This window comes from Notolabrus celidotus, chromosome 9 (assembly GCF_009762535.1).
Source record: "Notolabrus celidotus isolate fNotCel1 chromosome 9, fNotCel1.pri, whole genome shotgun sequence".
In the NCBI taxonomy this organism is placed as follows: Eukaryota; Metazoa; Chordata; class Actinopteri; order Labriformes; family Labridae; genus Notolabrus; species Notolabrus celidotus.
The window spans coordinates 2,777,340-2,803,656 of NC_048280.1; the positions used below are offsets into that span (position 1 = coordinate 2,777,340).

The 26,317-nt window shown below is 43.3% G+C and overlaps 2 protein-coding genes across 4 annotated transcripts in view; one reads left to right on the forward strand and one right to left on the reverse strand.

The window, feature by feature from the left end:
* The first annotated feature begins 1,194 nt into the window (after window positions 1-1,194).
* On the forward strand, window positions 1,195-14,042 carry card9 (caspase recruitment domain family, member 9). The gene is made up of 14 exons (XM_034692113.1): window positions 1,195-1,252; window positions 5,710-5,829; window positions 6,963-7,032; window positions 7,204-7,341; window positions 7,421-7,539; window positions 7,637-7,843; window positions 7,926-8,009; window positions 9,711-10,028; window positions 11,094-11,219; window positions 11,340-11,528; window positions 11,597-11,654; window positions 11,729-11,856; window positions 13,745-13,803; window positions 13,893-14,042. Exons 2-14 carry the CDS (start codon window positions 5,716-5,718, stop codon window positions 13,984-13,986), a joined length of 1,704 nt encoding a protein of 567 aa, XP_034548004.1. The 5' UTR covers window positions 1,195-1,252; window positions 5,710-5,715; the 3' UTR covers window positions 13,987-14,042.
* A 4,214-nt stretch (window positions 14,043-18,256) lies between these two features.
* The window catches only part of wdfy3 (WD repeat and FYVE domain containing 3), a 162,869-nt gene continuing 154,808 nt past the window's right edge, over window positions 18,257-26,317 (reverse strand). For 2 of the 3 annotated variants that reach the window (XM_034691917.1, XM_034691915.1), the window contains 9 exons: window positions 26,147-26,305; window positions 24,554-24,733; window positions 24,253-24,435; window positions 22,294-22,387; window positions 21,800-21,943; window positions 21,483-21,716; window positions 21,214-21,325; window positions 20,871-21,068; window positions 18,257-19,578 (listed from right to left, as the gene is read on the reverse strand). In XM_034691917.1, coding sequence (XP_034547808.1) covers window positions 19,458-19,578; window positions 20,871-21,068; window positions 21,214-21,325; window positions 21,483-21,716; window positions 21,800-21,943; window positions 22,294-22,387; window positions 24,253-24,435; window positions 24,554-24,733; window positions 26,147-26,305 — 1,425 coding nt within the window. In that variant the 3' untranslated portion in view covers window positions 18,257-19,457. Of the gene's footprint in view, window positions 19,579-20,870; window positions 21,069-21,213; window positions 21,326-21,455; window positions 21,717-21,799; window positions 21,944-22,293; window positions 22,388-24,252; window positions 24,436-24,553; window positions 24,734-26,146; window positions 26,306-26,317 lie in introns of all 3 variants that reach the window. The other variant, XM_034691916.1, reaches the window with a different exon arrangement.

Genomic DNA, 26,317 nt, shown 5'->3' on the forward strand with positions numbered 1-26,317 from the left:
TCCAGTCTTCCCCTCTCTCTCCTCTCTCTGCCTGTCTCTTACTTTAACTCTTCCTGTCCCATTAAAGTTACTAACCATAGACCTTTCTGGAGTCCCTGAGCTCCCTTGTCTCGTAGGTTCCTCTGGATCTCTGCTGCTGTGGACGTGCCAGACTCCAGCTGCTACAACTACTACTATCCGTCTCACCACTATCATCTCTCTCTCTCTTCATCTCCCTCTATCCCACTTAAAGTCTCTGAAAGTAGTATGGGAGGTAGAGCCTTCAGTTATGAGGAACCTCTCCTTTGGAATCATCTACCAGTCAGGGTCCGAGAGGCAGACACCCTCTCTACTTTTAAGAGAAGCTTCAAACTTTCCTTTTTGATAAAGCTTATAGTTAGAGCTGGATCAGGCTTGGACCAGTTCTTAATTATACTGCTATAGGCTAAGACTGTCAGGAGAACTACACACTGGGATCCCCTCTCTCTGCCTGTCTCAAACTTTAACTCTTCCTGTCCCATAAAAGTTACTAACCATAGACCTTTCTGGATTCCCTGAGCTCCCTTGTCTCGTAGGTTCCTCATGCTAGACTCCAGCTGCTACAACTACTACTATCAGTCTCCCCACTATCATCTCTCTCTCTCTTCATCTCCCTCTATCCCTCTCTCCAACACGGTCTCAGCAGATGTGTGTCTAACATGAGTCTGGTCCTGCTGGAGGTTTCTGCCTGTTAAAGGAAGTTTGTCCTTGCCACTGTAACTTGCTAAATGCTGCAAAGTGCTCTGCTCATGGTGGATTAAGATGAGATCAGACTGAGTCCTGTCTGTAGGATGGGACTGGATCTTATCCTGTCTTGATGAGGGGTCCTAGGGTTAGTACGGTCAGAGTACAGTCTAGACCTGCTCTGTTTGGAAAGAGTCTTCAGATAAAGTTTGTTGTGATTTGGTGCTTTACAAATCTTATCTTCAGTGTAGATGTATGACAGGTGAGCAAACCAACTTATAATGATGAGCAGCAAGTTAAAATATGACTCTACTTCAGAATATATACTCTACCTGTATAAAATACAGTATCTAAATCATGTGTGATGTCTATCGTTGATTCAGCTCTGCTTTGATAAATCAACCTAGCCCCGGTCCGATAGGGTGGGGTCAAAAACAGGAACTGTGAGACCGGATCTGTTCCTCTGAAAAGACAGAAGCAGATAGACACAACAGAGAGACTATAACAGAAGTTGCATCAGACAGCAGCAGAGAGTGGAGAGACTGTGCAGGTGTGTACAAGATGTTTGTCTTTATTCAGTGTTTGTTGGTGTCTCTGGTGATCTCTATGTGTTCATTTCACTGATAGAGTAACACACCCAGAGTCCTGTAGTCAGAGGGTAGTATGAGGGATTGTTAACTCAGAGTTTCATGGAAGTGATGTGTTTAAATGTGGTGTGAAAAGAGTGCTTTATCAAACTTAATGCATTGAGACTGTTGTTTTTTGAAGCACAGGATGTCTGATGAGCTTTGAATGGTATCAGAGAGTGTTTTACATCTGTGTGCAGTGCAATCAGTGTGTTGTGTATGACTGCATATTATATTAAAGTCTAGAACATACACTACCAGTCAAAAGTTTGGAAACACCTTCTCATTCAAGGGTTTGTATTTATTGTAATTATTGTAAACACTAGATTAATACCGAATACATCAAAACTATGAAAGAACATATATGGAATTATTTAATTTTTTAAAAAGTGTTAAACAAAGCAGAATATGTTTTATATTTTAGATTCTGTAAAGTAGCCCCCTTTTTCCTTCATGACAGCTTTGCACACTCTTGGTATTCTCTCAGTCTGCTTCATGAAGTGGTCTCCTGGAATGGTTTCTCTCAGTCTGCTTCATGAAGTGGTCTCCTGGAATGGTTTCTAATGAACATGAGCCTTGTCAAGAGTTCATTTGTAGAATGACTTGCCTTCTTAATGTGTTTGAGACCATCAGTTGTGTTGTTCAGAGGTAGGGTTAGCACACAATGGATAGTCCTATTTGACTACTGTTGTAATCCAGATTGTGGCAAAACCAGATTATTTCATAGTTTTGATGTCTTCAGTATTAATCTACAATGTTGGAAATAATTAAAATAAATAAAAACCATTGAATGAGAAGGTGTGTCCAAACTTTAGACTGGTAGTGTAAGTAAGGGACAAAGTATGCATAATGTGAGTGGTTGTTTATATTCATTCAAAGATGATTTTATTAATTTGGACGTTTTTTGTATAAAAAAAGGTTCTTCGGATTCCATATTTGGTTGGGCTCTTATCCGCCAACTTCCAGATCATGTTAGAGAGGTGGTTTTGTGCTTTTTTACATATTTTACAAACAAATATTAAGTTAAAGTGGATGACGAAGTTTCAAACTGTGAGGTTAACGTGTGTTACAGCAATCACGTTCAAAAAGTCATGCAAGAACTGGTCGAGATCCACACAAGATTTGCTCAATTCGTGACATCACAGATTGGTGTATCTCCTTAAAAGGGCATGCTAGACGTAACACCCCAGGCTGTTTTAGCTGTATTAAACATAAAGAATACCAACATTTTACACACATTTGTTTTGGCTGTTTTGGAGGATATTGAGGTCACTATAACATACATTTTAAAGGTGACATATCACGCTTTTTTCATCAATATATATTGGTCTAAGAGGTCCCCAAAACATGTCTTTAAAGTTTATGCTCAAAAAAACACTTTGAAATCAGATTTTGGTCTGCCTGAAAAACCCTCTTCTTCAGTCCCCCTCAGAACACTCCGTTTTCCCTCTGACCACGCCCCCTCAGGAAGTGATTGTGCCTCGGCTCTCCGGCACGTTGATCTAATGTTTACATGTTGGCTGAATATACACGGCTGCTCAGAGATCGCGTTACTTCAACCCTCTGAATCTGATGCAGGATCTGATCCTGACGGAGAGGCGCCTGCAGCAGGACCTTTCTGAAGGATTGGTCACAGATTTAGTGTTTCTTGTTGTTTTATTTATCAGTATGTAGACGTGTGTCTTGGTACACAGCTACGACATGTAGCTATGTGGCTATGCTAACTAGCGCTAGCACTTATCCATGATAAATAAAAATCATCCACTAGATCTTCAAATCTGCAGACGTGGGGAGTAAAACCGACCTTTGTGTTTATTAAGACAGCCTACAACTAGCATGCCTCCCTCCTAGCTCCTTGTTAGCACACATTTGTGCAGGTAATGAAAAACGGGGGAGAGATTCAGTATTATTTTATACAGTCTATGGGCTGAACAAGCTCCGAGCTCTGACTCAGTGACAGACCGGATATTGTTGTTACGTAACAAAAACACTGAAGTCTGAAACGGCTCGTTTCACACACATTTACAGAAAGGTGGAGAAATCAGAACAGGGGCAGAATGGATTTTTTTCATTCTCGGGGGGTTTGTAGACAGGGACACATATTTCAGGTAAAGAACCATTAAAAAGTCCATTTTGCATGATATGTCACCTTTAATAACCTAAAACAGCGTCCCTCAACCTTCAGATTGAGATGTAATATGTCCAGCCACCATGTCTCTGAAGACATTCAATGATGAGTCCTGTGTCCATACGTTTTGATAACATAGAAACAAGGCAGGGCCAACCAGAGCATGACAAACTCACAGGAGTTTGATGTTCTGTTTTACAAATAATGTCCTCCTGAATGATTTAAATTATGTTGATGCTTGAAATGTATTTTATTTAAAGGGCTAATTAGGTAGTCAACAAAGAAACATAAAGTACCTGACACATAAACCTGGGTAACAATCAGTTTCTGAAGGTCCATGGGGTCAAATTGACCCCATGGATAAAAGATGTTAGTAAATTTGAGGGTAACAGGAGGGTTAACAGAGGTATCAGATGGATGATAAAGAGCCTATAAAGAGAGCTGTGTATCAGAGAGTTGTAAGTTCACTAGGGGTGAGCCCGACTAAGGATTTGCTTAGTCGAATCTGATCATCAGATTTTGCCCATAGTCGACGAATAGTGGAATGTTTGTTGTTTTTCCTTATTGACCCAAAGTCTGCATGATGGTGACCGCATGACAATATTACACACAACCCTTTACAATTAAGAGACTCGTAGCTTAAAGTAAAAGGGACAACAGAATATTATAAGAATAAAACTTTGATTTTTAAAATCTATATTGCAAAAACAACGAGGTGATGAAGGAGAGAAAACTCAAATAAGGCCACCATCAGTTAAACATGGAACAACGCTCCACTATAGAGAAAGGAATCAGGAGATATTTAAACAGTGTTCACACAGCAGAGAGCAGCACTGCAGAGGGTAGTCTGTCCAACTTAAGACTAAACATTTGTATAATGTTCAAAATCAAACCTGAACCAGCTAAAGGGTTTTTAAATCTCTTAACAGAACCTTTTAAAACAGTCTTTCATCGCGTCTTTGTCCGCTTGAGTCTTTTCAAATTGTACGTGAGGAAAACCATCGTGTGTACGGGCAGAAGTGCGCTCCTGTCTCTGTTGACTGTAAATCCTGTCTTTGAGAATATCCTCTCTGATGGTGTGGAGGTGGATGGGATGCTGTGGATTGTTTTTGAGGCTTCAGACAGCTTTGGGTATCCCTCCTGGTTCTTTTGGCCCCGTACAGTTTTTGTGTGGTCCGGTAATCCTTGATCTCACAGCCCTCTTCATGAAGCTGCTCCTCATCTTCATCACTAGTTTTTAGGATCAACTGAAGTTTTATTTCCTGACATTTTGAGCTGCCATGAACGTAGAAAGATTTAAAGACCCGTTGAGGTACGTCTGCTCCACAGGTCCCACTAAATGGGAGAGTCCACCTTTAATTACCAGGGGAGATTTAATGACCACTTTAAGGAGATTTAACACTTCAAGAGCTGTTCTCAGAATTACATTAAATAAGTCTATATTTATATCAAAATAGGATAAATGAGACACTATTTTTATGGGAAACAGGAAAATAATGTAAAACAAGAGGGCCTCGCCGACATTGTCGGTGCTCGGGCCCTAATTAGACATTGAGCACCCCCATGGTTTGAATGGAATGATCCACGTTTCATTTGCAAATATTCGACTATGAGATTGGCAGTCGAATAAGGCTCGTTAGAACGAATCGTCCAATATTCCACTATTTGGGGTCACCCCAAGTTCACACACTGTGTGGTACGGGGGTCTGCACTGCGTCCTGCCCGAATGACCCTCCAGTGCATCGTGAGAACAGCTGAGAAGATTGTTGGTGCCTCTCTCCCCTCCCGCCATAACATTTACTCTTCCCGCCTCACCCGAAAAGCCCTGCGCATAGCAGGCGACCCCCCCCCACCCACCCATCTCACAGCCTCTTCAGCCTGCTGCTATCAGGAAGGAGACCCCCCCCCCCCCCCCCCCCCCAAATCAACGCTGAGGGTCTGAGAGAGAAACGCAATATCAAATCCTCAGTATGTCTAGTGCATACTGCAGTTTATTTGACAATAAAGAAGACTTTGACTTTGACTTGACTTTTGAAGTTGTGGTGATGTAAACTGGATAATGTACATTAAACAAAGTATGTAAGTTGGGTACATTAAGGGTAGTATATCAGAAAGCAATAATGCAGAGTGCAGTTCATTACAGAGTAGTAACCTGGAGCGTGGTATCACCAGAGGTGTAGTGAATTGAAGCAAAGTGTACAAAGTGAAGTATGGTAGATCAAAGTGTGTGTTCATATTTACTGTATCACCCAGTAAACCATGGATGACATGTGTGAGGACGACCTCTGCTGGCTGCAGCTGGATGACTTCAGGATGCTGCTCATTAAAAACATCGACCCTTCAAGAATCACTCCATACCTGCGACAGTGCCAGGTAAGCACACCTCCTCTTGAACCTTCTGAAGCTCCATCAGCTGCTTCCTTTACTGGTATAAGGTCCCGGATGTAAACAAGCACAGATCAATCAATCAATCTTTATTTATATAGCGCCAAATGACAACAAACGTTCTCCTCAGACTCTTTCCAATCAGAGCAGGTCTAGACCGTACTCAAAGTTCTATTATTAACAAAGACCCAACATCAAGACCGGATCAGATCCAGTCCCATCTTACAGACAGGACTCAGTCTGATCTCATCTTAATCCAGCATGAGCAGAGCACTTTGCAGCATTTAGCAAGTTACAGTGGCAAGGACAAACTTCCTTTAACAGGCAGAAACCTCCAGCAGGACCAGACTCATGTTAGACACACATCTGCTGAGACCGTGTTGGAGAGAGGGATAGAGGAAGATGAAGAGAGAGAGAGATGATAGTGGGGAGACGGATAGTAGTAGTTGTAGCAGCTGGAGTCTGGCACGTCCACAGCAGCAGAGATCCAGAGGAACCTACGAGACAAGGGAGCTCAGGGACTCCAGAAAGGTCTATGGTTAGTAACTTTAATGGGACAGGAAGAGTTAAAGTAAGAGACAGGCAGAGAGAGGGACAGACAGGATCCCAGTGAGTCAGTCTAAGCCTTTAGCAGTATAACTAAGACCTGGTCCAAGCCTGATCCAGCTCTAACTATAAGCTTTATCAAAAAGGAAAGTTTGAAGCCTACTCTTAAAAGTAGAGAGGGCGTCTGCCCCCCGGACCCTGACTGGTAGATGATTCCAAAGGAGAGGGGCCTGATAACTGAAGGCTCTACCTCCCATACTACTTTTAGAGACTGTAGGTACTAGCAGGCTGTCTACGGCAGAGGAACCTACGAGACAAGGGAGCTCAGGGACTCCAGAATGGAGAGATAGAAGCCCAGTGGGTCAGTTCCACTGGCAGTCTTAGCCTATAGCAGCATAACTAAGAGCTGGTCCAAGCCTGAGCCAGCCCTACTATATAAGCTTTATCAGAAAAGCACTGACAGATGACAGAAAGCATCTCACAGCTCAGTGCGCTGTGACTTTATACCATGCAGAACCCTCTTCCCATTCCTAATCTGCTGTTCTGATTGGTTGTTTCGCGGTCTGTGCTAACAGGTAATCAGTGCTGAGGATGAGGAGCAGCTCTTTAACGACCCCTCTCTCGTTGTCAGGAGGCGAAAAGTCGGTAAGTCGTACGCACAACACAAAGAGAGAAACAACAAAGCTTAAAGCTCCAGTAAGGAACTTTAGTTTGGTGTTGATGTTGCCATGTTGTATCTGAAGTTGCACAGAAAGCATCCTTCATGATGTAAAAGCTGACGCTTGTCTTCTGCTCTGGTGTTTGTCCCTTTCCCAGGAGCTCTGCTGGACATCCTGCAGAGGACAGGGGTCAAAGGTTACACAGCCTTCTTGGAAAGCCTGGAGCTGGATTACCCTCAACTGTACAGCCGCATCACCGGGAAGGAGCCCAACAAGACCTTCAGCATCCTACTCGGTCTGTTTAACCCTCTGCAGACTAGTTTGATTCACTCTCAGTGTTTGTACTGATACTACATGTCTGTCTCTTTGTTCAGACACTGCGGGTGAATCTGGTCTTACCCAGTTCTTGATGTCCGAGCTCAGTCGTCTGCAGAGGGCGCTGCAGAACGAGAGGAAGCGTCGCCAGCAGGCCTGCTCCATGGCCAAAGAACAAGTCAGTTTGTGACTGAGGAGGACTTGTGAAAGCTCATGTGTCACTGATGTTTATGGCTGATTGAATGTATTTGTTGTTGTTTCACTGACGTCTCCAGGAGGTTTGGTCTCGGCGGCAGCAGCTGAGAGACCGAGAGCTGAGGAAGATGACGGAGCACATGCACAAGGTCCGTGAGGAGCGCGAGCGGCTGAGCGAGGAGGTGAAACACCTCAGGGATCACAACTACAGTCTGATGGCGGACATCAACTCTCTGAGCCAGGAGAGGAGCAACGCCCTGCTGGCCAACAGAGACCTGCAGATAGAGGTCAGCTGACACCAAATCAGCACTAGACCAGAGCTGCATGCAGAACTGACCTCTGACCTTTGGCCTCTGTATGTCCGTACAGGCGGAGCGTCTGAAACACACGGTGCTACGTGCTGAGAGTCAGACTCGACTGCTGAGACGAAGAACACTGAGGCCGCTGCAGGAGGTGGAGAATACTTACAGCCATAACACGACACAACTCCACCCTAACTGCTTACACCCAACTACTATGATCTCTTTTCTTCATGAGAGGTGGACGGAGCTCTTTAGGTTTAAATGTGAAGCCAAAGTGGAGGAGAATTAGACTTGCACTATTTCTTCTGGCCAGTAGGGGGAGACAATCAGTTTGTAAAGACGCCTCAGTGAACTTTTCATTTTGATGTTTTGGTTTTAATTGAAAATTTGAATTTATATAAGTACTAATGCTGATTATTTTGTAGGTTAAGGCGTTTTTTAACCAGAGGAACTTTACCTCGGAACTACGTGTGTTTCGACCGGTGGAACCAGGGTCTAAATTTAGTCCAGGTGTAGATAATCTCCCCCTTAAAAAGACCCTGCTAGGGGGGTTGCACTTTCCAAAGGTCCCAGGACTTTCTGGGGGCAGGGCCTGCAATGTTGAACGTGTCTGATTGGTAGATTAACCGCAGTGTTTTTATTCTGCCCTCCGTCCACAATAACATCACACACATCTGTGATTCTCTTGATTTCTCTTTCTTTCATTAGTTTTTATTTGTTCTATCTTTTTTGTATGTGTGTGTACTTTTCAAAAGAAGAAGCTGTGATTCTCTTGATTTAGCAGCTTGTAACAGTAGTCTTCTCTCAGCCCACCGTGAATGCGTCTCTCCCGGTGTTCCGGTTTTAAAAGTGACCCTGTAAACTGGAGACCTTCAGCTGAACGTGTCAGTGTTTGTGGAGTTTACACAGCTGTTGAAACACTGAGGGAGTTCCTGGGAATGCAAACTAGTTTAGTTTTTATTAAGATTTCAAAATATCCTCATCAGATATTTAATGATGGTCTAAAGACGTTTATGAGGGATGCATCCGGCCGAGAGTCTCCAGTTAACAGGGTCGTAGTTTAAACCACAACACCGGCCGATCTCTGCCACGGTTTTTTGAGTTCAAAAGGATTTTAAAGCCATGTTGAAACGTCTTTGCTACTCGCCCTTATCTCCTCTCACGTGTTGATTCAGTGAATGCATCTGTGATGAAATATAGCACCATCTAAAACAGCAACAGCTGAGTCTCTTCATGCTAACAGGCTAACTGTTGTGTTGCTCATAATGATACCTGCCTGTCCGTCTGCTTCTATGGTGTCATCTGTGATGAATGGCATTCGTCTTTGTTTTACTGCCCTCTACTGGTCTGGTGGTGTAGTGCATTTACTTTTTATTTTTTTTAACTGCAGTTCCTCAACTGACCACTAGAGGCTTGCTTGAAAGCCCTGGCATTCCCATTGGATCCCATTTTAAAATGCAAAATGTAATATGTTTACAGGCTGGTCTGAGAAAAATTGTTGGTCTTAATAGCTCACAATAAGTTGTGCATACATTTGCATAATAAAGAGAGTGACTGGATTGACCGACAGGTGGGTGGACAGTTTGTTGTATCTGTTTGCCAGGAGCCTCAAAGCCTGCCTCAGCTCCATCTCTTTGACTAGTTTGACTGAATGTTAGGTTGAGGAAGCATTTCCATTATGACCACCATGACTGATTGGCTTCAGAACACCTCTTCAGAGACCACTTGGTGACGTCACTCAGATTATGTCCATGTTTTATACACTCTATGATTTGAAGCTTGAATTTTTTGCAAAAGCATGATGAGTTGACAAGTAGTAATAACTCTTTCTGACTTATCATGTGCTTTTCAGAGCAGAAGCCTGGCGGCCCTGCCTACAGAGACCTTCTTCCACCCAACCAGATTTGAGGAGAAAAAAGAGGAGAAAAAAGAGGAGAAGCTGGAAGTGAATAAGGAGGAGAAGCAGGAGACAATGCAGCAGCTGATGCTGCAACATCAGCATCAGCTGCAGCATCAGCAGCTTCAGCAGCTGCAGCAGCAGCAGCAGCAGCTGCAGCAGCAGCAGCAGCATCAGCAGCGAGAGAGTCCAGCTCTTCCTCAGATGAACCTCCTCACCACGATGTTTAAACTGAGAAAGGATCTCCACAAAGCAGAGGAGCAGAGAGCCAGGGTAAGGCGAGGAGGAGGAGTTTACATCCTTTGCTTTTTAATGTCTAATCCATGTGATGACGAGGAGATTACCACAAAAAAGTTCTCATTTCCTTTTTTTTAATTCAGCCCCAAAATAATCCACGACTATTTCAGAATCAAAACCTTCCAGGAAAGCGTAGGGACACGGTTCTCTGAATTGCTGAAGGCTTTAATGTTAAACAGGAAAAACTTCATTTTAATGAAGAAAGAGGAAGAGGTCAGAAAAGAGGAAGGATGACCGTCATTTGATTTAAGTCTTCCTCTACGCTGATGATTCCATTTTGTACGTTAGAGAAGAAAGTGTATGAAGTGTCTGTCTTAAATGTTGCAGTGGTACAAAATGTTTCTTTATGTTTAGGATGAGACTTTGAGACGATCACTAATTGTCTTGTCTGACGATTTATCAGCAGCCCAAAATATTTTCAAAATAAAAGAGCGAGTATCAACGTGACATTTCCAGGACTTGTTGTTCAAAGGGCAAAAAGTTATCTGACTTGATCGGATCATATCAAGAAAATTAGTGGTTTGGAAAAGAGATTACAGAATCTGTTTTTTAGAGCAAAATATCCAATTGTAAAATATGATATTAAATTGAAAAATATCCAATTGCAAAAATATGACATTCAATTGTAAAATATCCAATTGTAAAATATGACATTCAATTGTAAAATATCCAATTTTAAAATATCCAATTTAAAAATATCCAATTGTAAAATATCTAATTGTAAAATATTACCTTACATTGTAAAATATGTAATTGTAAAATATGTAATTGTAAAATATTACATTCAATTGAAAAATATCCAATTTAAAATATTGCATTCAATTGTAAAATATGACATTAAGAAACATAAGCATTTGATTAGAACTCAGTTTTTAAAATAAATTAAAGGATAATCCTTAGAGTTTATGAAAAATGTTAAAAGTTTGTTGTTAAACCAGCTGGTAGAGAACACAGGTATCCACCTATCATTCAATCAAAAGGTCTTGTATTATGTCAGAGAGCTGATCAGTCCAAAGTGAGCCTGGATGATTTTAATCTCAGTGCCTGGAGGAGAAGGAGGAGCTGGAGCTGCGGTGCGCTGAGCTGAAGGGAGACGCCAGGATGTACCGACAACGAAACAAACAAACCCTCAGACAGCTGGAGGAGGTGATCAGAGAGAGAGACAAGGTGAGGAGGACTCCACGTTCTGGTTGTGCTTGTTGAGGTTCTCACTTCTCACATTTTGCTTGTTTGTAATTCACGTGTTGATTACCTGTTTACCATGCTAGTCTCTGATCTGTCTCCCAGGCTCTGTCGTCACGGGCCGAGCAGCAGGAGGAGGCGCGGGTCCTCCTGCAGGAGAAGGATCAGTACAGGGAGCAGGTCCGACAGCTCACCGAGCAATCGGATAAACTGGAGCTCCTCCTCCTGAAGACGCAGGGGGAGGAGCTACAGCTGAGGACACGCCTCCGCAGACTCACCTGCAACACTCACGAGGTATGTAGGATCAGATGGTGAGGGTGTGGTGTGAGTGATGATGTCATGACGAAGGCTTTCTTACGCAGGGAGAGAGGAGTGTGAGCAGCGATGAAGAGGATGAGAATAAAGAGAACGCTGCTAAAGGTGAGGGTCGAGTCACCTCGTCTCAAATCATGTCATGTGACCTGTTTTTTGATCATGTGACCTGCTGTCATCAGGCAGCAGTGAGGAGGTCCGGAGTGGGACTTCAGGGGAGAATGAGGAGGCTGCAGCGCTCCAGCAGCTCAGCTCTCCTGTGGGAGGAGGAGCAGAGCCTGAGGAGAAGCCCTGCAGTGCTGCATCACTGGTAACACACCTGAAGCCTCTCCTGTCCAACTCTAGGTTCATCAAACTTCTGCAACAATGCAAAAACTCAAAATCTTACCAAGTGAAATTCTCATTTTTAGTCTAAATGTCTTCTCCCACTTGATTTAAGATAAATTTACTGAACAAGTAACATTTGAGCCAGATAGAGGGACTTGTTTTAAGACATCTTAAATATCTTGTTCAGTCAAATAATCTTGAATTGATCTTGTTTTGAGTTTTAATTTAGAAGAAACAAGGTTTATTTAACATTTCAGACATTTTTCAAGATGAGATCTTATTTTTAGAAGAGGGATACTCTTGATTTAAGACAAACACTTTACTTGATTTAAGGAAATGACTTTTATTGGAGATTCTATCAGAAAACAGCTCCATTGATAAAAAATGAAAGAAAGAAAGAAAGATAGAAAGAAAGAAAGAAAGAAGGAAAGAAGGAAAGAAAGAAGGAAAGAAAGAAAGAAAGAAGGAAGGAAAGAAAGAAGGAAAGAAAGAAGGAAGGAAGAAAGAAGGAAAGAAAGAAAGAATGAAGGAAAGAAGGAAGGACAGAAAGAAGGAAAGAAATAAAGAAGGAAAGAAAGAAGGAAGGAAAGAAAGAAAGAAAGAAAGAAAGAAAGAAGGAAAGAAAGAAGGAAGGACAGAAAGAAGGAAAGAAAGAAGGAAGGAAAGAAAGAAGAAAAGAAAGAAAGAATGAAGGAAAGAAAAAGAAAGAAAGAAGAAAGAAGAAAGAAAGAAAGAGAAGTTGTTGTTTTTAAGGGTGGGTTTCAGTTTTCAGACACTGTTTCTTTAAATCAGATAAATATTCATCCTCTCCATGCACACAATGAAACAGCTCCTTTAGAGCAGAGCTGTCTTCTCCTAAAGAACAACATGACTGAATATTAGTATATCCAGCTCACTATGAGAAGACATTATATCTCAACATGAGACAATTCAACTTTGTCATCTTATTTCAAGGACAAGATGGTCTTAAACCTAGAGAAGTGTCACTATAATACAACTTAAATTAAGGAGAATATATCTCAAATGAAGAAGTTGACATGATTAATGTCACCATCATAATTTTAGATCACAGTTTTCTAAATATTACATCTTATTTTAAGAAATCTTACCAAGCAAATTTTCACTTGTTCTATTAGCTGATTTTTTTTTCTTATTTCAAAGTAAAAGTGCCTTAAAATTTGTTTTTTTTCCCTTGTTTTTGGAGGGGCATTTTTTCCTGCATGATGTGTGTTTCTTGTTGCTGTAATAAAGGTGATCTAAATACCAAAGGATGTGTCCATTATCAGAAGCTAGTGGACGGCGTGGACTCCTGCCTCAGTGGAGTCCATAAATTGATGATTAAAAACATCTTTAGGGAGAGGATTTATCCTGCTTTCACTGTTTCTGGAGGAAAAAAATGAATATTTATTCATGTTCCATACACTCTGTGATCACAAAAACAAAGTTTCAAATAGCAAAGATCAACTGTTCAAGAGGTTTCTACAGTGGCTGGGAAGTGCATTGCAAATTTACAAAATCAGGAACACTTTAACAAGCGATGGAACATTTTTACCAGTCCTGAAACAAATTTAAAAACAGCAGATTCTGACGGAAAAGGAAATGCACCAAGGATTTTCAAAATAAAAGATGTCTGTAATATGAAAATGTGCAACAACTGAGAAGAGAACACCTCAAAATGTGTTCCTGCCAATCACAGCTATACCTGATTTGGAATTTCAAAATAAAACCATTGGACATTTAGAATATACATTTATTTTGAAATTCCAATACATGAGGTCTTTTTTTTTTTGGAGTGACAAAAGGAACAAATGATATTGAAGAAGTATTAATTGGAAAGTCTTTAGTCTTAAACTCAACCTGTCTCTCTGCAGGAGGAGGAGACAGACGACTTCCTGACCTCCATGAGTCGACCAAACTTCTTTCACCGCAGGTCAGTCCTCATTTATCCTCCCTCACCTCGCCTTCAAATGTTTCTGCAGTCATCAAAACGTCCTCATGATCTTCTCTTTATGACTACAGGAAGCGGGCCCTGAGGTCCAAACTCACCTGTAAGGAGTTCCCGGTCAGTAACCAGGATGACAGCAGCGCGAGCTACATCACCGACTCCGACTGAACACGAAGACTCTGAATTTGTTTTATTGAAATAAACATTTTCTGTTTTATTCAGTCTTTTATTGCCTGTCTGACTTTATTTTTCATTTGAATCAGAAAATAATTCAACTTTAAATCTAATGAACCAACCAGTGATGGTGTGTTCAGGGGCAGTGGGGGTTTTCAAACTTTCCTTTTATACCTGATGTGTAACACTGTGCTCATGTCTTTAACTGAAATGATTTTGACGCCCCTGATCTAGAAGCTAAATGTGCCGGACTCTTTTCCACAGATTGATTCGACACGATGTGTGATAAGGGGTTTTGACCAATCAGAATCAAGCATCTTACACACCCTGAAGTTCAGTAAGAAAGCTGGGTAATAACTCTCTTTAAAGGTGACATATCACGCTTTTTTCATCAATATATATTGGTCTAAGAGGTCCCCAAAACATGTCTTTAAAGTTTATGCTCAAAAAAACACTTTGAAATCAGATTTTGGTCTGCCTGAAAAACCCTCTTCTTCAGTCCTCCACAGAACAGTCTGTTTTCCCTCTGACCACGCCCCCCCAGGAAGTGGGTGTGGCCTCGGCTCTCCAGCACGTTGATCTAATGTTTACATGTTGGCTGAATATACACGGCTGCTCACAGACCCGCGTTACTTCAACCCTCTGAATCTGATCCTGAATCTGATCCTGACGGAGAGGCGCCTGCAGCAGGACCTTTCTGAACCATTGGTCACAGATTTAGTGTTTCTTGTTGTTTTATTTATCAGTATGTCGACGTGTGTCTTGGTACACAGCTACGAACATGTAGCTATGTGGCTATGCTAACTAGCGCTAGCACTTATCCATGATAAATAAAAATCCTCCACTAGATCTTCAAATCTGCAGACGTGGGGAGTAAAACCGACCTCTGACAGAAAGGCAGCAGGACCTTTCTGAAGGATTCGTCACAGATTCGGTGTTATTTGATGTTTTATTTATCAGTATGTCGACGTGTGTCTTGGTACACAGCTACAGCTACAGCTACGGCATGTAGCTGTGTAGCTATGCTAACTAGCGCTAGCACTTATCCATGATAAATAAAAATCATCCACTAGATCTTCAAATCTGCAGACGTGGGGAGTCAAACCGACCTTTGTGTTTATTAAGACAGCCTACAACTAGCATGCCTCCCTCCTAAGCTCCTTGTTAGCACACATGTGTGCAGGGAATGAAAAACAGAGGAGGGGTTGAGTTGTATTTTATACAGTCTATGGGCTGAACAAGCTCTGAGCTCTGACTTCCTGTTACAGACCGGATATTGTTGTTACGTAACAAAAACACTGAAGTCTGAAACGGCTGGTTTCACACACATTTACAGAAAGGTGGAGAAATCAGAACAGGGGCAGCATGGATTCTTTTCATTCTCGGGGGGTTTGTAGACAGGGACACATATTTCAGGTAGAGAACCATTAAAAAGTCGTTTTTGCATGATATGTCACCTTTAAATTTGTTAGTGTGTATCTAAGTGGACCTATGTGCAAAAATGTTGTTTATCCTGCAGATTTAGCATGCTAACTGAAAAACTAACGCTTTAAACACATAGTTTTGATGCTAACGGTTTTACCTCACTTTACTGTCTATCCAGTAGAAGCAAAATGTGCCGGAACCAGAACTCTTATTAAGGGGTTTTGACCAATCAGAATCAAGCATCTTACACAGCAGGAAGTTCACTCACTCAGCTCCACACATGATGAAGAGAACTGGTCTCTGGCCTCAGGAGTAAAGGAGTCGGTGTTTGGTGGTAAACAGCAATTATTTATTGAAATGAAATTAAAAAGAATAAGTACCAGATCTATTGCATTATTGTAACATTGTTTCTGTAAGAGGGGCGGGGTTACTCTACTGTTTTTTCTCTGGTAAGATGTAGTGAACACAAATATACAAGGAACATTCAGCTATCACAGATTGCACACCAGATACTGTAGTAATGCAGTCTAATACAAGACCACCAAAATAACCCAGGATTCTCTTTTTTTCCTCCGTTCTTCTCGTTTTTAGTCCGTCTCTTTTTTTGTCTTTTTTTTCCAGAAAGAGTACAAAAGTCCTCCCAGAGTCAGGGGACACGATCTCCGGCTCTGTACACAAACCTGTCGCTCGCTGGCGTGGGGACAACTCACGGGACAATGCCTCCGAAAAGAAAAAGAAGAACAAATATATAATGCCGAGAACATGTACAATGCACTGACACAGAAAGTCAGCTGTGTTAATAACATGCAACAAGTAACAAAACTTGCTGAAATCGCAATAATAATCATTAAAAAAATCTAAAACCAGTTATAATTGCATAAATACTTTGTACAGTTCATTTATCCGCCGTGAGACGCTCCTCTCCGCTGAAACTGAAAACTGCTCTCAATAAAAACCTGTGATTCCTCTCCGCTGCTCTCCGTCTGAACACCTCAAGTGCAAAAGAAACTCGTGATTGATAGAAGCCGGCGCGGCCTTTTCAGCTAGATGGCATGATCGCACGCTTAATTCCAGTACGTCAATGCAGAATGATATAAGAGGACGAGAGTGCATATTATTCTTTAAAAACGTCAGGGAGCTGCAGGTTTCAGATCTCATCTTCACACGTGTTAGACTCTGTGGATGATGAAGGGAACTTAAAGTGGAAGAAAGCAGCACTGTCGCCCACAGCAACATAAAAACAACGAAGACATGATGAAGAGAGGAGCGGGCTGAGGACCGGAAGAATAAAACCTTTACTTAGAAACAAAAACGTTCTCTCTGGGCGGACGTTAGACGCAGCAGGAGCAGCAGCAGCAACAGCAGTAGCAGTAGCAGTAGCAGGAGCAGCAGCAGCAGTAGCAGGAGCAGCAGTAGCAGGAGCAGGAGCAGGATGGAAATGAGACTAGCTTTCAGTCCTGTCCTCATCTCAGTGACAGACTAATCTAAGGTCTGTGTTTGATGCCTGCCACTAACTCTGCAGTGTTGCATTCAGGGACTCTCCTCTCTTAATCACAATGGAGGATTAGGGTCACATTAAGGAGGGAATAAAATTGAGCTCACAGGAATAAAGTTGTAATAATTCAAGAGTAGATAAATCATTTTATGAGACTCAGTTCTCGAGAGATATTAAGATTTTACATTCTGAAAAAAATGTATTTTTATGGGAAAAAAAGTTGTAAATTGACAAGAATATGGTTGCAAATTAATGTGGTTAAAATGTAATGATTCAGGAATAAATCTGTGACATTAAGGGAATGAATTCATGTGCGACGGCGTATTAGGGCCACTATGAAAAAAAAAAAAAAAAAAAAGAGTACATTATCTAGAAAAAACTCAAAATTTCTGAGATTATAAAGTCGGAGATTTTCAAGGAAATACTTTAAAATTGTGAGTTTTTAAAGACATAAATCTGTGAGAAATCAAACTCTTGTCTCTCTTGTTTCGTCTACTTCTCTAATTTATGGAACAATTTTAAGAAAGTATGAACTCAACAGCAGCACTAAAGACGAGGATAACTTCCATTAAAGTCTCAGAAGACAGAAACCTACTTACTCAAATATTTAAACACAGGCGATCACTTCTTAATGAAAACCTGCATTAGAGACATTTTTACACTTTCCTGACACTGAATGATGACACTCGTGAAACCTACACTGAGAATCCAAGCAGAGTTTAAATCATTCAGAGGGCAGTCTAATTCATACATCACTGGTTTGATGAGGAAATTATGAACATAAAAGATTCAGCATCATTTATAAAAAACATCTGAAATGTAATGAACCAAAAGTCTCCATCCTAAACTCTGAGACGTGGTTTCAAGGACTCTCTCTCTGCTGAACAAACTCTAAAGGTTTCCTGCTGCTGCAGACTCTCTTGCTGCTGCTGCTGCAGACTCTTTTGCTGCTGCTGCAGACTCTCTTGCTGCTGCTGCTGCAGACTCTCTTGCTGCTGCTGCTGCAGACTCTTTTGCTGCTGCTGCAGACTCTCTTGCTGCTGCTGCTGCAGACTCTTTTGCTGCTGCTGCAGACTCTCTTACTGCTGCTGCTGCTGCTGCAGACTCTCTTGCTGCAGACTCTTTTGCTGCTGCTGCTAGTGCTGCTGCTGCAGACTCTCTTACTGCTGCTGCTGCTGCAGACTCTCCTGCTGCAGACTCTTTTGCTGCTGCTGCTAGTGCTGCTGCTGCTGCAGACTCTCTTGCTGCAGACTCTCTTGTTGCTGCTGCTGCAGACTCTCTTGTTGCTGCTGCTGCAGACTCTCTTGCTGCAGACTCTTTTGCTGCTGCTGCTGCTAGTGCTGCTGCTGCAGACTCTCTTACTGCTGCTGCTGCTGCTGCTGCAGACTCTCCTGCTGCAGACTCTTTTGCTGCTGCTGCTAGTGCTGCTGCTGCTGCAGACTCTCTTGCTGCTGCAGCTGCTGCAGACTCTCTTGCTGCTGCTGCTGAGGACTCTCTTGCTGCTGCTGCTGCAGACTCTCTTGCTGCTGCTGCTGCAGACTCTCTTGCTGCTGCTGCTGCTGCTCCTGCTGCTGTTTAACGTCCTGGACTCAGAGGATAAAGTGAGAGGAGTGCAACATTTGTCTTAATGCCACAGGGTCAGAATGAGGGTCGACATAAAAACCTACAGAACAACAAAGAGTCCCTTTTTCTGCAAACTTCAAGAAGCCGCTTTGACGCTTACATACGTTAGATTATACTTTAACTCCTCATGTTTCTACGGATGATAAACCCGCGGTGGTTGAGAGGGAGCGGGGTGATATGATTTAAAAGAAGAAGATTAAAATCTGAAATGATGTGTCCAGTTCTTCAAACAGCAGCAAAAACAACTAAAACCCTCCGAACAGGAAGTCACGTGACGGAGTGATAAAACGTCCGATCCTCCTGAAGAGTTTGGCAAACAAAAGAACGTGTGATGATAAATCTCTCCGGGATGTGATGGCTTGTGGGCAACACTCGCAACGTAAAATCACATGTTTGTAAACAAATATATATATAAAAAAAAAAGGAGGAGGGAATAAAGAAAAGAAGTGATTTTGCATAACTAGACCCACTTTCATTATTGACATTCATATCCCTTCGTCTCCTCGGGGCTCGCCGTGACTCGTGACGCAGACGACACACGATGGATCGAGTTGTTTAAAGCCAGGAGTGGTTAGTCATGTCGCTATGTTACAGGCTGTTTGTTTTCTTTTCTTGTTGACCTTTATTTTTTCTTCTCTTTGTTCCTCTTAGAGTTCAAAGGCCGAGGGAAGTATTTACAATATTCACAAGTTTCTTCTTCGTGTTGATACAAGCGTGCTGCATCAAAGGGGGCGTGTCGCTCCTCCTCCTCCTCCTCCAGGTGTCGAGTGCAGGTGGTGACCGTGGTGCGTTCCTTTCTCTCCGTTTGATCCTCTTCAGTCGGTCGGTGGGTTACAGTCGTGTGGTTACTGAACGTACGAGGGGTTAAAAGGGGGTCGAGGGGGTCAGAGGTGGAGGAAGGTTTCAGTCGAGGAGTCCGGGATCAGTTCCTGCAGCCGTCCTCGGCGCCCCGCTCGTGTTGGAGGTTGTAGTAACAGTTCTGACACACTCGCACCGGGGACGAGATCTTCAGCCGCTTGATCTCCGACTGGAAACGACTGCACCTGAAAAAACAGATGAAGAAGAAAATAAACACTCAAGAACCAGAGACCTGTCTGGAGTCCCTGAGCTCCCTTGTCCCGTAGGTTCCTCTGGATCTCTGCCGTACTTTTAAGAGTAGGCTTCAAACTTTCCTTTTTGTAAAGCTTATAGTTAGAGCTGGATCAGGCTTGGACCAGCTCTTAGTTATGCTGCTTTAGGCTTGGACTGCCGGGGGAACTGACTCACTTGGATCCCCTCTCTCTTCCTGTCCCATTAAAGTTCCTAACCATAGACCTTTCTGGAGTCCCTGAGCTCCCTTGTCTCGTAGGTTCCTCTGGATCTCTGCTGCTGTAGATGTGCCAGACTCCAGCTGCTACAACTACTACTATCCATCTCCCCACTATCATCTCTCTCTCTCTTCATCTCCCTCTCTCCCTCTCCAACACGGTCTCAGCAGATGTGTGTCTAACATGAGTCTGGTCCTGCTGGAGGTTTCTGCCTGTTACAGGAAGTTTGTCCTTGCCACTGTAACTTAGTCAACAGGTCCTGATTTCCAACTGCTTGTACTCCCAAAACAAAGCTCTATAAAAGAGGAGACAGACTGTAGCTGCAACTTAAAACAAAAATCTTCAAGTTTCTGAATCCAATCCCAAAATGAAAAGGAGACCGATATAAAATGTGAGAAAGTGAGAATTTATTCAAAATATTGACAGTTATCAAACAAAGGACACTTCTCTAGTCTCTATGAACTTGTTTACTAAAGAAAGATATTTCTACTTGTCTAAAAAAGTTTAAATAAACTACAAAAGGAATGATTTATAACGAGTCTGGTCCTGCTGGAGGTTTCTGCCTGTTAAAGGAAGTTTGTCCTTGCCACTGTAACTTGCTAAATGCTGCAAAGTGCTCTGCTCATGGTGGATTAAGATGAGATCAGACTGAGTCCTGTCTGTAAGATGGGACTGGATCTGATCCTGTCTTGATGTTGGGTCTTTGTTAATAATAGAACACAGAGTACCAGAGGACCAAGAATGGAGCCCTGAGGGACGCCAACTTGAAAAGGTTCAGAGGATGAGGTGAAAGGGATAAAGAGCAACTTGATAAAAAACCTGTCCAAGAAAGCAAACTTTACCCAACCATGTGTTATTACAGTTTCACTAAAGGGCAATAGACTTATACGTGTTTGTTATCAGACACATCGAAAGCTAAGAGGATCATTAATCCTGCTCTGCAAGCTAACAGTGAGGGTCTTAAAAACCAGCAAACAACCAAACATTTCACCGTGGGACCGAAAGACTCAGCTGTGTTGTTTCCTTACTTTTGGCAGAACAGCTGACCACAGTTCCTGCAGTGATGGCGCCGCTCGGTGAGGGAGAAGCGGACCGTGCAGCCGGAGCAGCTGTCCACCACCTCGTCCTTCACCCAGTGATCGGCCGCCGAGCGACCTGGCTGATCGCTGACCGACCAGCTGAAGACCCGACCGCGACCGTCACCCACCAGGATCTTACTGTGGTCCCTGCGGGGAGGAGGAGGAGGTAGTTTAGTGTTTTTATCTTTATATTTTTCTGCTTCTAAAAGGATTTAATTTGTTGTCTTTTCACTGTTATTAGCGGCCATGTTGTTTTGGCGCCTGACTCTCTCCCTCTTTCTCTCTCTCTTACTTTGAGATGGCGAGGGACGTGATCTCGGCTGGGTGAGCATTGTCCTTGCGATCAAACGCCGTGTGCATGGTGAGCTTGCTCCGGAAGACCAGCTGGCGCTCCCATCTGTGGCCTGCACACACACACACACACACACACACACACACAAACAAAGACAAACACACCGCGGTCAGATCAGAGATCACATCCTCCTGATGAACTCGTGTTCCTTTATCGTACGTTATGAAGAAAAAGCAGGGAACCTTTCATCTGAACGCTGTGACGCCCACCTGCTCTGAGCTGGTTGTAGGTCCGGGCCTCCATGGCGTTGGGCTGCAGGGGCTGTGGCACCGAGCTCTGTCCGGGATGAACCAGGAGAGCGTGGGGAACCTTAGTTTGACCCTCTGAGTAGTTCACGAACACGAAGCCGTCCTTCTCGTCGATACTGAGGGTGTCCGACCAGCGGTGAGAGTCGTCAGAGCTGCTGTCCATCGACCACGAGGCTCCGGGTCGAGCTGAGGGACCTTTGAGGGGTTGAAATATCAGCATCAGTATCATAAAGCAGAGAGAGTTCAGTAACTATGACCTGTTATTGTTCGCTGAGTACCTCTGGGTCTGTGGACGGTGCTGCCGGGCTGGCTGCCTCCGCCTGTGGACGGGTTTCGTGGCGCTTTGGGCTCCTGACTCAGACTGGGCTCATCTCCGTCAGACTCACTGCTGTCTTCCTCCCCGTTATGTCTCTCGCCTCCTTCTGTGAGACAAAGAGAGAAAAAGAGCGGCGTCATATCTCAGCTCATAACACCTCGTGGAGTAACGCTCACTCATCTGATTCTGGGGGGTCTCAGTTTCACTGTTAACAGTAAGTTCCACTGAGGTTTCATGAAGCTTTGATTTGTTTCCAGGTAGCTTATCTTAAATTTTAGCTGCACTTGCACTCAGAGATCTGTTGGGGTAAATAAATCATTTAGAGCCTGCTGATTGGCTTAGACTACAATAGCACTACAAATGGGAACCAGGTCACGTAACATACCAAACTCCGGTCCTGTGTGAACATAATCTACTTTCTGGAAATGTCTCTTTGATACGAGTCCAACCACTCACCGATCTTCTCCTCAGGACAGCAGTCGGGCACATCCGGCTCCACCGGATCTGGAGCAGGGGTTTCTGGGACTTGCAGGAACTCCATTCTCCAAAACTACAAAGGAATCTCTTGATTAGTTATATTTCTGAAAGCACAGTTTAAGTCAGAGGAAACTCACGTTATGTAGGAGTCATGTTAGAGAAGGATTGAGTTTAGCTTCTGCAGGAGTTCATGTGGGTAACGTTTTTATAACTCTAAACTGTTTCCTCTCTCATATTTAATTCTGAAGAAGATAAATTCACAAGGATTACCAAACACCTGGGAAAAGAAAAATAAACAAACATAGAAAGACTAGAAGAGAAATAAAGCTTGCTTTTGAGAAGGAGAAGAGAGGTTTTAGAAGGGGGATTATGAATGTGTGTGTGCAGTTATATGAGTGTTGATGTTTATGTGCATGTTGTAGTTTGATGGGTATTACAGGGTATTTATAAGTGGACTCTGGCAAGCTTGTAGTGTGCCACTGCGGATGATGAGAGGACATGGTTGAGGGAGGAGCTGGAGGTACCAGCAGACTTGTATTGGCCAGGCCCGGCTCTGCAAAGGCATCCCCCAGACCCTTGGGAGGGGACTTGCGAATTGCAGAGCCAGGCCAGTTTCAGGTGCATACATTTTGGGGGGGCCACCAGACCCAAGGGCGGAAGCCCCCCCCCCCCCCCCCCCCCCCCTCATGTGATGCACGCAATGATGATATAATGATTGAGGATGATGAAACAGCTGTTATGTAAGACAGGTAGGGGTGGCAGAGGAGGTCCCAGTTGTATGCTGTGATCAGCGAGTCCTTTTATATTTGTGTGTGTGTTTGTGTGTCTGTGTGTCTGTGTGTCTGTGCATTTGTGTATTTCTGTTTTAATGATGGAGGTGATGGGGTGTGGTTATGTCCTAAAGATGAAGAGAGGGGATGGAAAGCAGATAGGAGAGCATGAAAGACGAAATCAGAGAAGTAATAGTATAAAGTATAGTATAGTATATATCCCCTCAATCGTAACCTCACAAGGGAAACCCATAGAACTTGTCGCTAATTACAAATACTTGGGTTTTATTTTCGATAGGGAGCTTTCATTTAAAACTCATATATCCAGCCTGGTCTCCAAACTTAGGGTGAACTAGGTCTCCTTTACAGGAATAAATCCTGTTTCTCCCTCAGAGTGAGGAAACTTTTAGTCTCTGCAACATTCTTGCCTCTTATTGATTATGGTGATGTTTTGTACTTGGGAGCCTCGGCTAAATGTTTGTTGTCTTTAAAGAGTGTATATCACTGCGCACTGAGATTTGTCACAGGTTGCAAACGCCTCACTCACCACTGTGAGCTTTATGTAAGAGCCGACTGGCCATCCCTGAGTGTGCGCAGGCAAACACATTGGCTTCGTCTAATTTACAAATGTCTACTTGGCTTGGTCCCAATGTATTTATGTGTTTATCTTCAGAGATCAGGAAGTCACTATGCCTTGCGCTCCTGCGACACTTTGGGGATGTGTGTTGCCCGTGTTCGGACAGAGTTTGGTAAGAGAGCGTTCAGTTTTGCTGCTCCTACTGCTTGGAATAAACTCAAGAAGGACTTGAATCTGTCGGATCTCATCTCTCTGGACACCTTTAAGTCTATCTTAAATGAAAGACAGACCCCAGAACAGTGCCTGTGTTTTTAAATGCTGTTTTGTAATCACAAACTGCACTTTACTTGAAAATAAGTTGCACTTTTAAATTATTATTGTTTGCTTCTACATACTGTCTGCATATATGTTCCATGTTGTTGAGTTGTGCCATTTATTCTGACGTGTGCTGCTGACCTCTTGGCCAGGTTGCCCTTGAAAATGAAGTCTTGATCTCAATGGGACTTATCTGGTTAAATAAAGGTTAAATAAAAAAAATAAAAAATAAAGAAAACAAAAACAACAACAACAAAAAAACAAAGAGATCTTTACCCTGACGACGCCGTCCGAGTGTCCGGTGACGATGACGTTCTGCGTGTCCCACTCGTTCATCTCTGAAACACAGCAGCACAGGATCTGCTGACTCCGCCCCGTGAAGGTGTTGGCGCTGGCGATGGGGCTGCCGTTGATGCTCCACACGTGGATGTACGTGCCGGCACAGGACACGATGTCCCCCTAAAGAAACACACATCATGTGTACTCTTAGATTTTTGTTCTACGGTCCAAGATGAAAGTGATTAGGAGGGATTTCTTTTCATCTACAGCGGCGGAGGAGAAACGTGGGCTCACTCACCGTTAGTTCGTTGATGCACAGAGCGGAGACGGGCGCTCGGTGTCCTCTGAGCTGCGTGACGAAGGAGAGCTTGTTGAGGTCCCAGATGATGCAGGTTCGATCCCTCGAGCCGCTGACGACTATGTGGTACGCTGACGAAGCCGTCAGACACGTGACGGCGTCTGTGTGGCCCAGTAACGCCTACGATGACACAGAACACACACAGATGGACTCATTAGATCCTCTTTTGCTTGATGGCGACAAATAACTCTCTAAAGACTCTTCAGCTGGTCCAAAACGCTGAAGCTCGAGTACTGACTACAACTAGAACCTCCCTGACAGCTTCTATACACCAGCTCCCCATAAAACCTAGACTCAAATTTAAAATCCGTCTTCTGACCTACAAAGCTCTTAATGATGAGACACCTTCGCATCTTAAAGAGCTCATAGGGACCAATTACCCCTCTAGACCACTACGCTCCAAAGATGCAGGCCTGCTCGTTGTACCATAAGTATGGGAGGTAGAGCCTTCAGTTATCAGGCCCCTCTCCTTTGGAGTAATCTACCAGTCAGGGTCTGGGAGGCAGACACCCTCTCTACTTTTAAGAGTAGGCTTCAAACTTTCCTTTTTTATAAAGCTTATAGTTAGAGCTGGACCAAGCTTGGACCAGGTCTTAGTTATACTGCTATAGGCTTAGACTGACTCACTGGGATCCTGTCTTCCCCTCTCTCTGCCTGTCTCTTACTTTAACTCTCCCTGTCCCATTAAAGTTACTAACCATAGACCTTTCTGGAGTCCCTGAGCTCCCTTGTCTCGTAGGTTCCTCTGGATCTCTGCTGTAGATTCCTTTTTAGGGTCTGTTATTCATCCTTTCTTTCTTTCTTTCTTTCTTTCTTTCTTTCTTTCTTTCTTTCTTTCTTTCTCTCTCTCTCTCTCTCTATCTATCAGTCCTTCTTTCCTGCTGTCCCTCTTTCTTTCTTGTATTCATTTTTCCTTTCATTCCTTTCTTTCTTTCTCTTTTTGTTCTTTCCATGTTTCTTCATCCTTTCTGTCTCCTTTTCTTAAACTGTCCTTTCCTTCCATCATTCTTTCACAATTTATTCTCCTCTTTTTCTTTCTTCTCATCTCCCTCTCTTCTCTCTTTTCTTAGACCTTTCTGGAGTCCCTGAGCTCCCTTGTCCCGTAGGTTCCTCTGGATCTCTGCTGCTGTGGACGTGCAAGACTCCAGCTGCTACAACTACTACTAACCGTCTCCCCACTATCATCTCTCTCTTCATCTCCCTCTATCCCTCTCTCCAACACGGTCTCAGCAGATGTGTGTCTAACATGAGTCTGGTCCTGCTGGAGGTTTCTACCTGTTAAAGGAAGTTTGTCCTTGCCACTGTAACTTGCTAAATGCTGCAAAGTGCTCTGCTCATGGTGGATTAAGATGAGATCAGACTGAGTCCTGTCTGTAAGATGGGACTGGATCTGATCCCGTCTTGATGTTGGGTCTTTGTTAATAATAGAACATAGAGTATGGTCTAGACCTGCTCTGTTTGGAAAGAGTCTGAGGAGAACGTTTGTTGTGATTTGATGATATATAAATAACGAGCGTGGGTTTGCGTCTTCACCTGTTTGAGCGTGAGTGACTTGGCCCTCTCTTTGGAGGTTCCGGTCTCCCACACCCCGATGGCTGTGCTGGTCCCCCCTGTGATGACCAGCTTTGGGTTTGGACAGATGGCACAGAGGATCTGACCCCACTCTGACAGACACTCGTACACCACCAGGGCCTGAAACAAGAT

Coding starts and splice junctions, on each gene's coding strand:
- card9 (XM_034692113.1), top strand. CDS start 5,716: ATGGATGACATGTGTGAGGACGACCTCTGCTGGCTGCAGCTGGATGAC. Junction 5,830..6,962: donor CATACCTGCGACAGTGCCAG/GTAAGCACACCT, acceptor CTGTGCTAACAG/GTAATCAGTGCTGAGGATGA. Junction 7,342..7,420: donor GACCTTCAGCATCCTACTCG/GTCTGTTTAACC, acceptor CTCTTTGTTCAG/ACACTGCGGGTGAATCTGGT.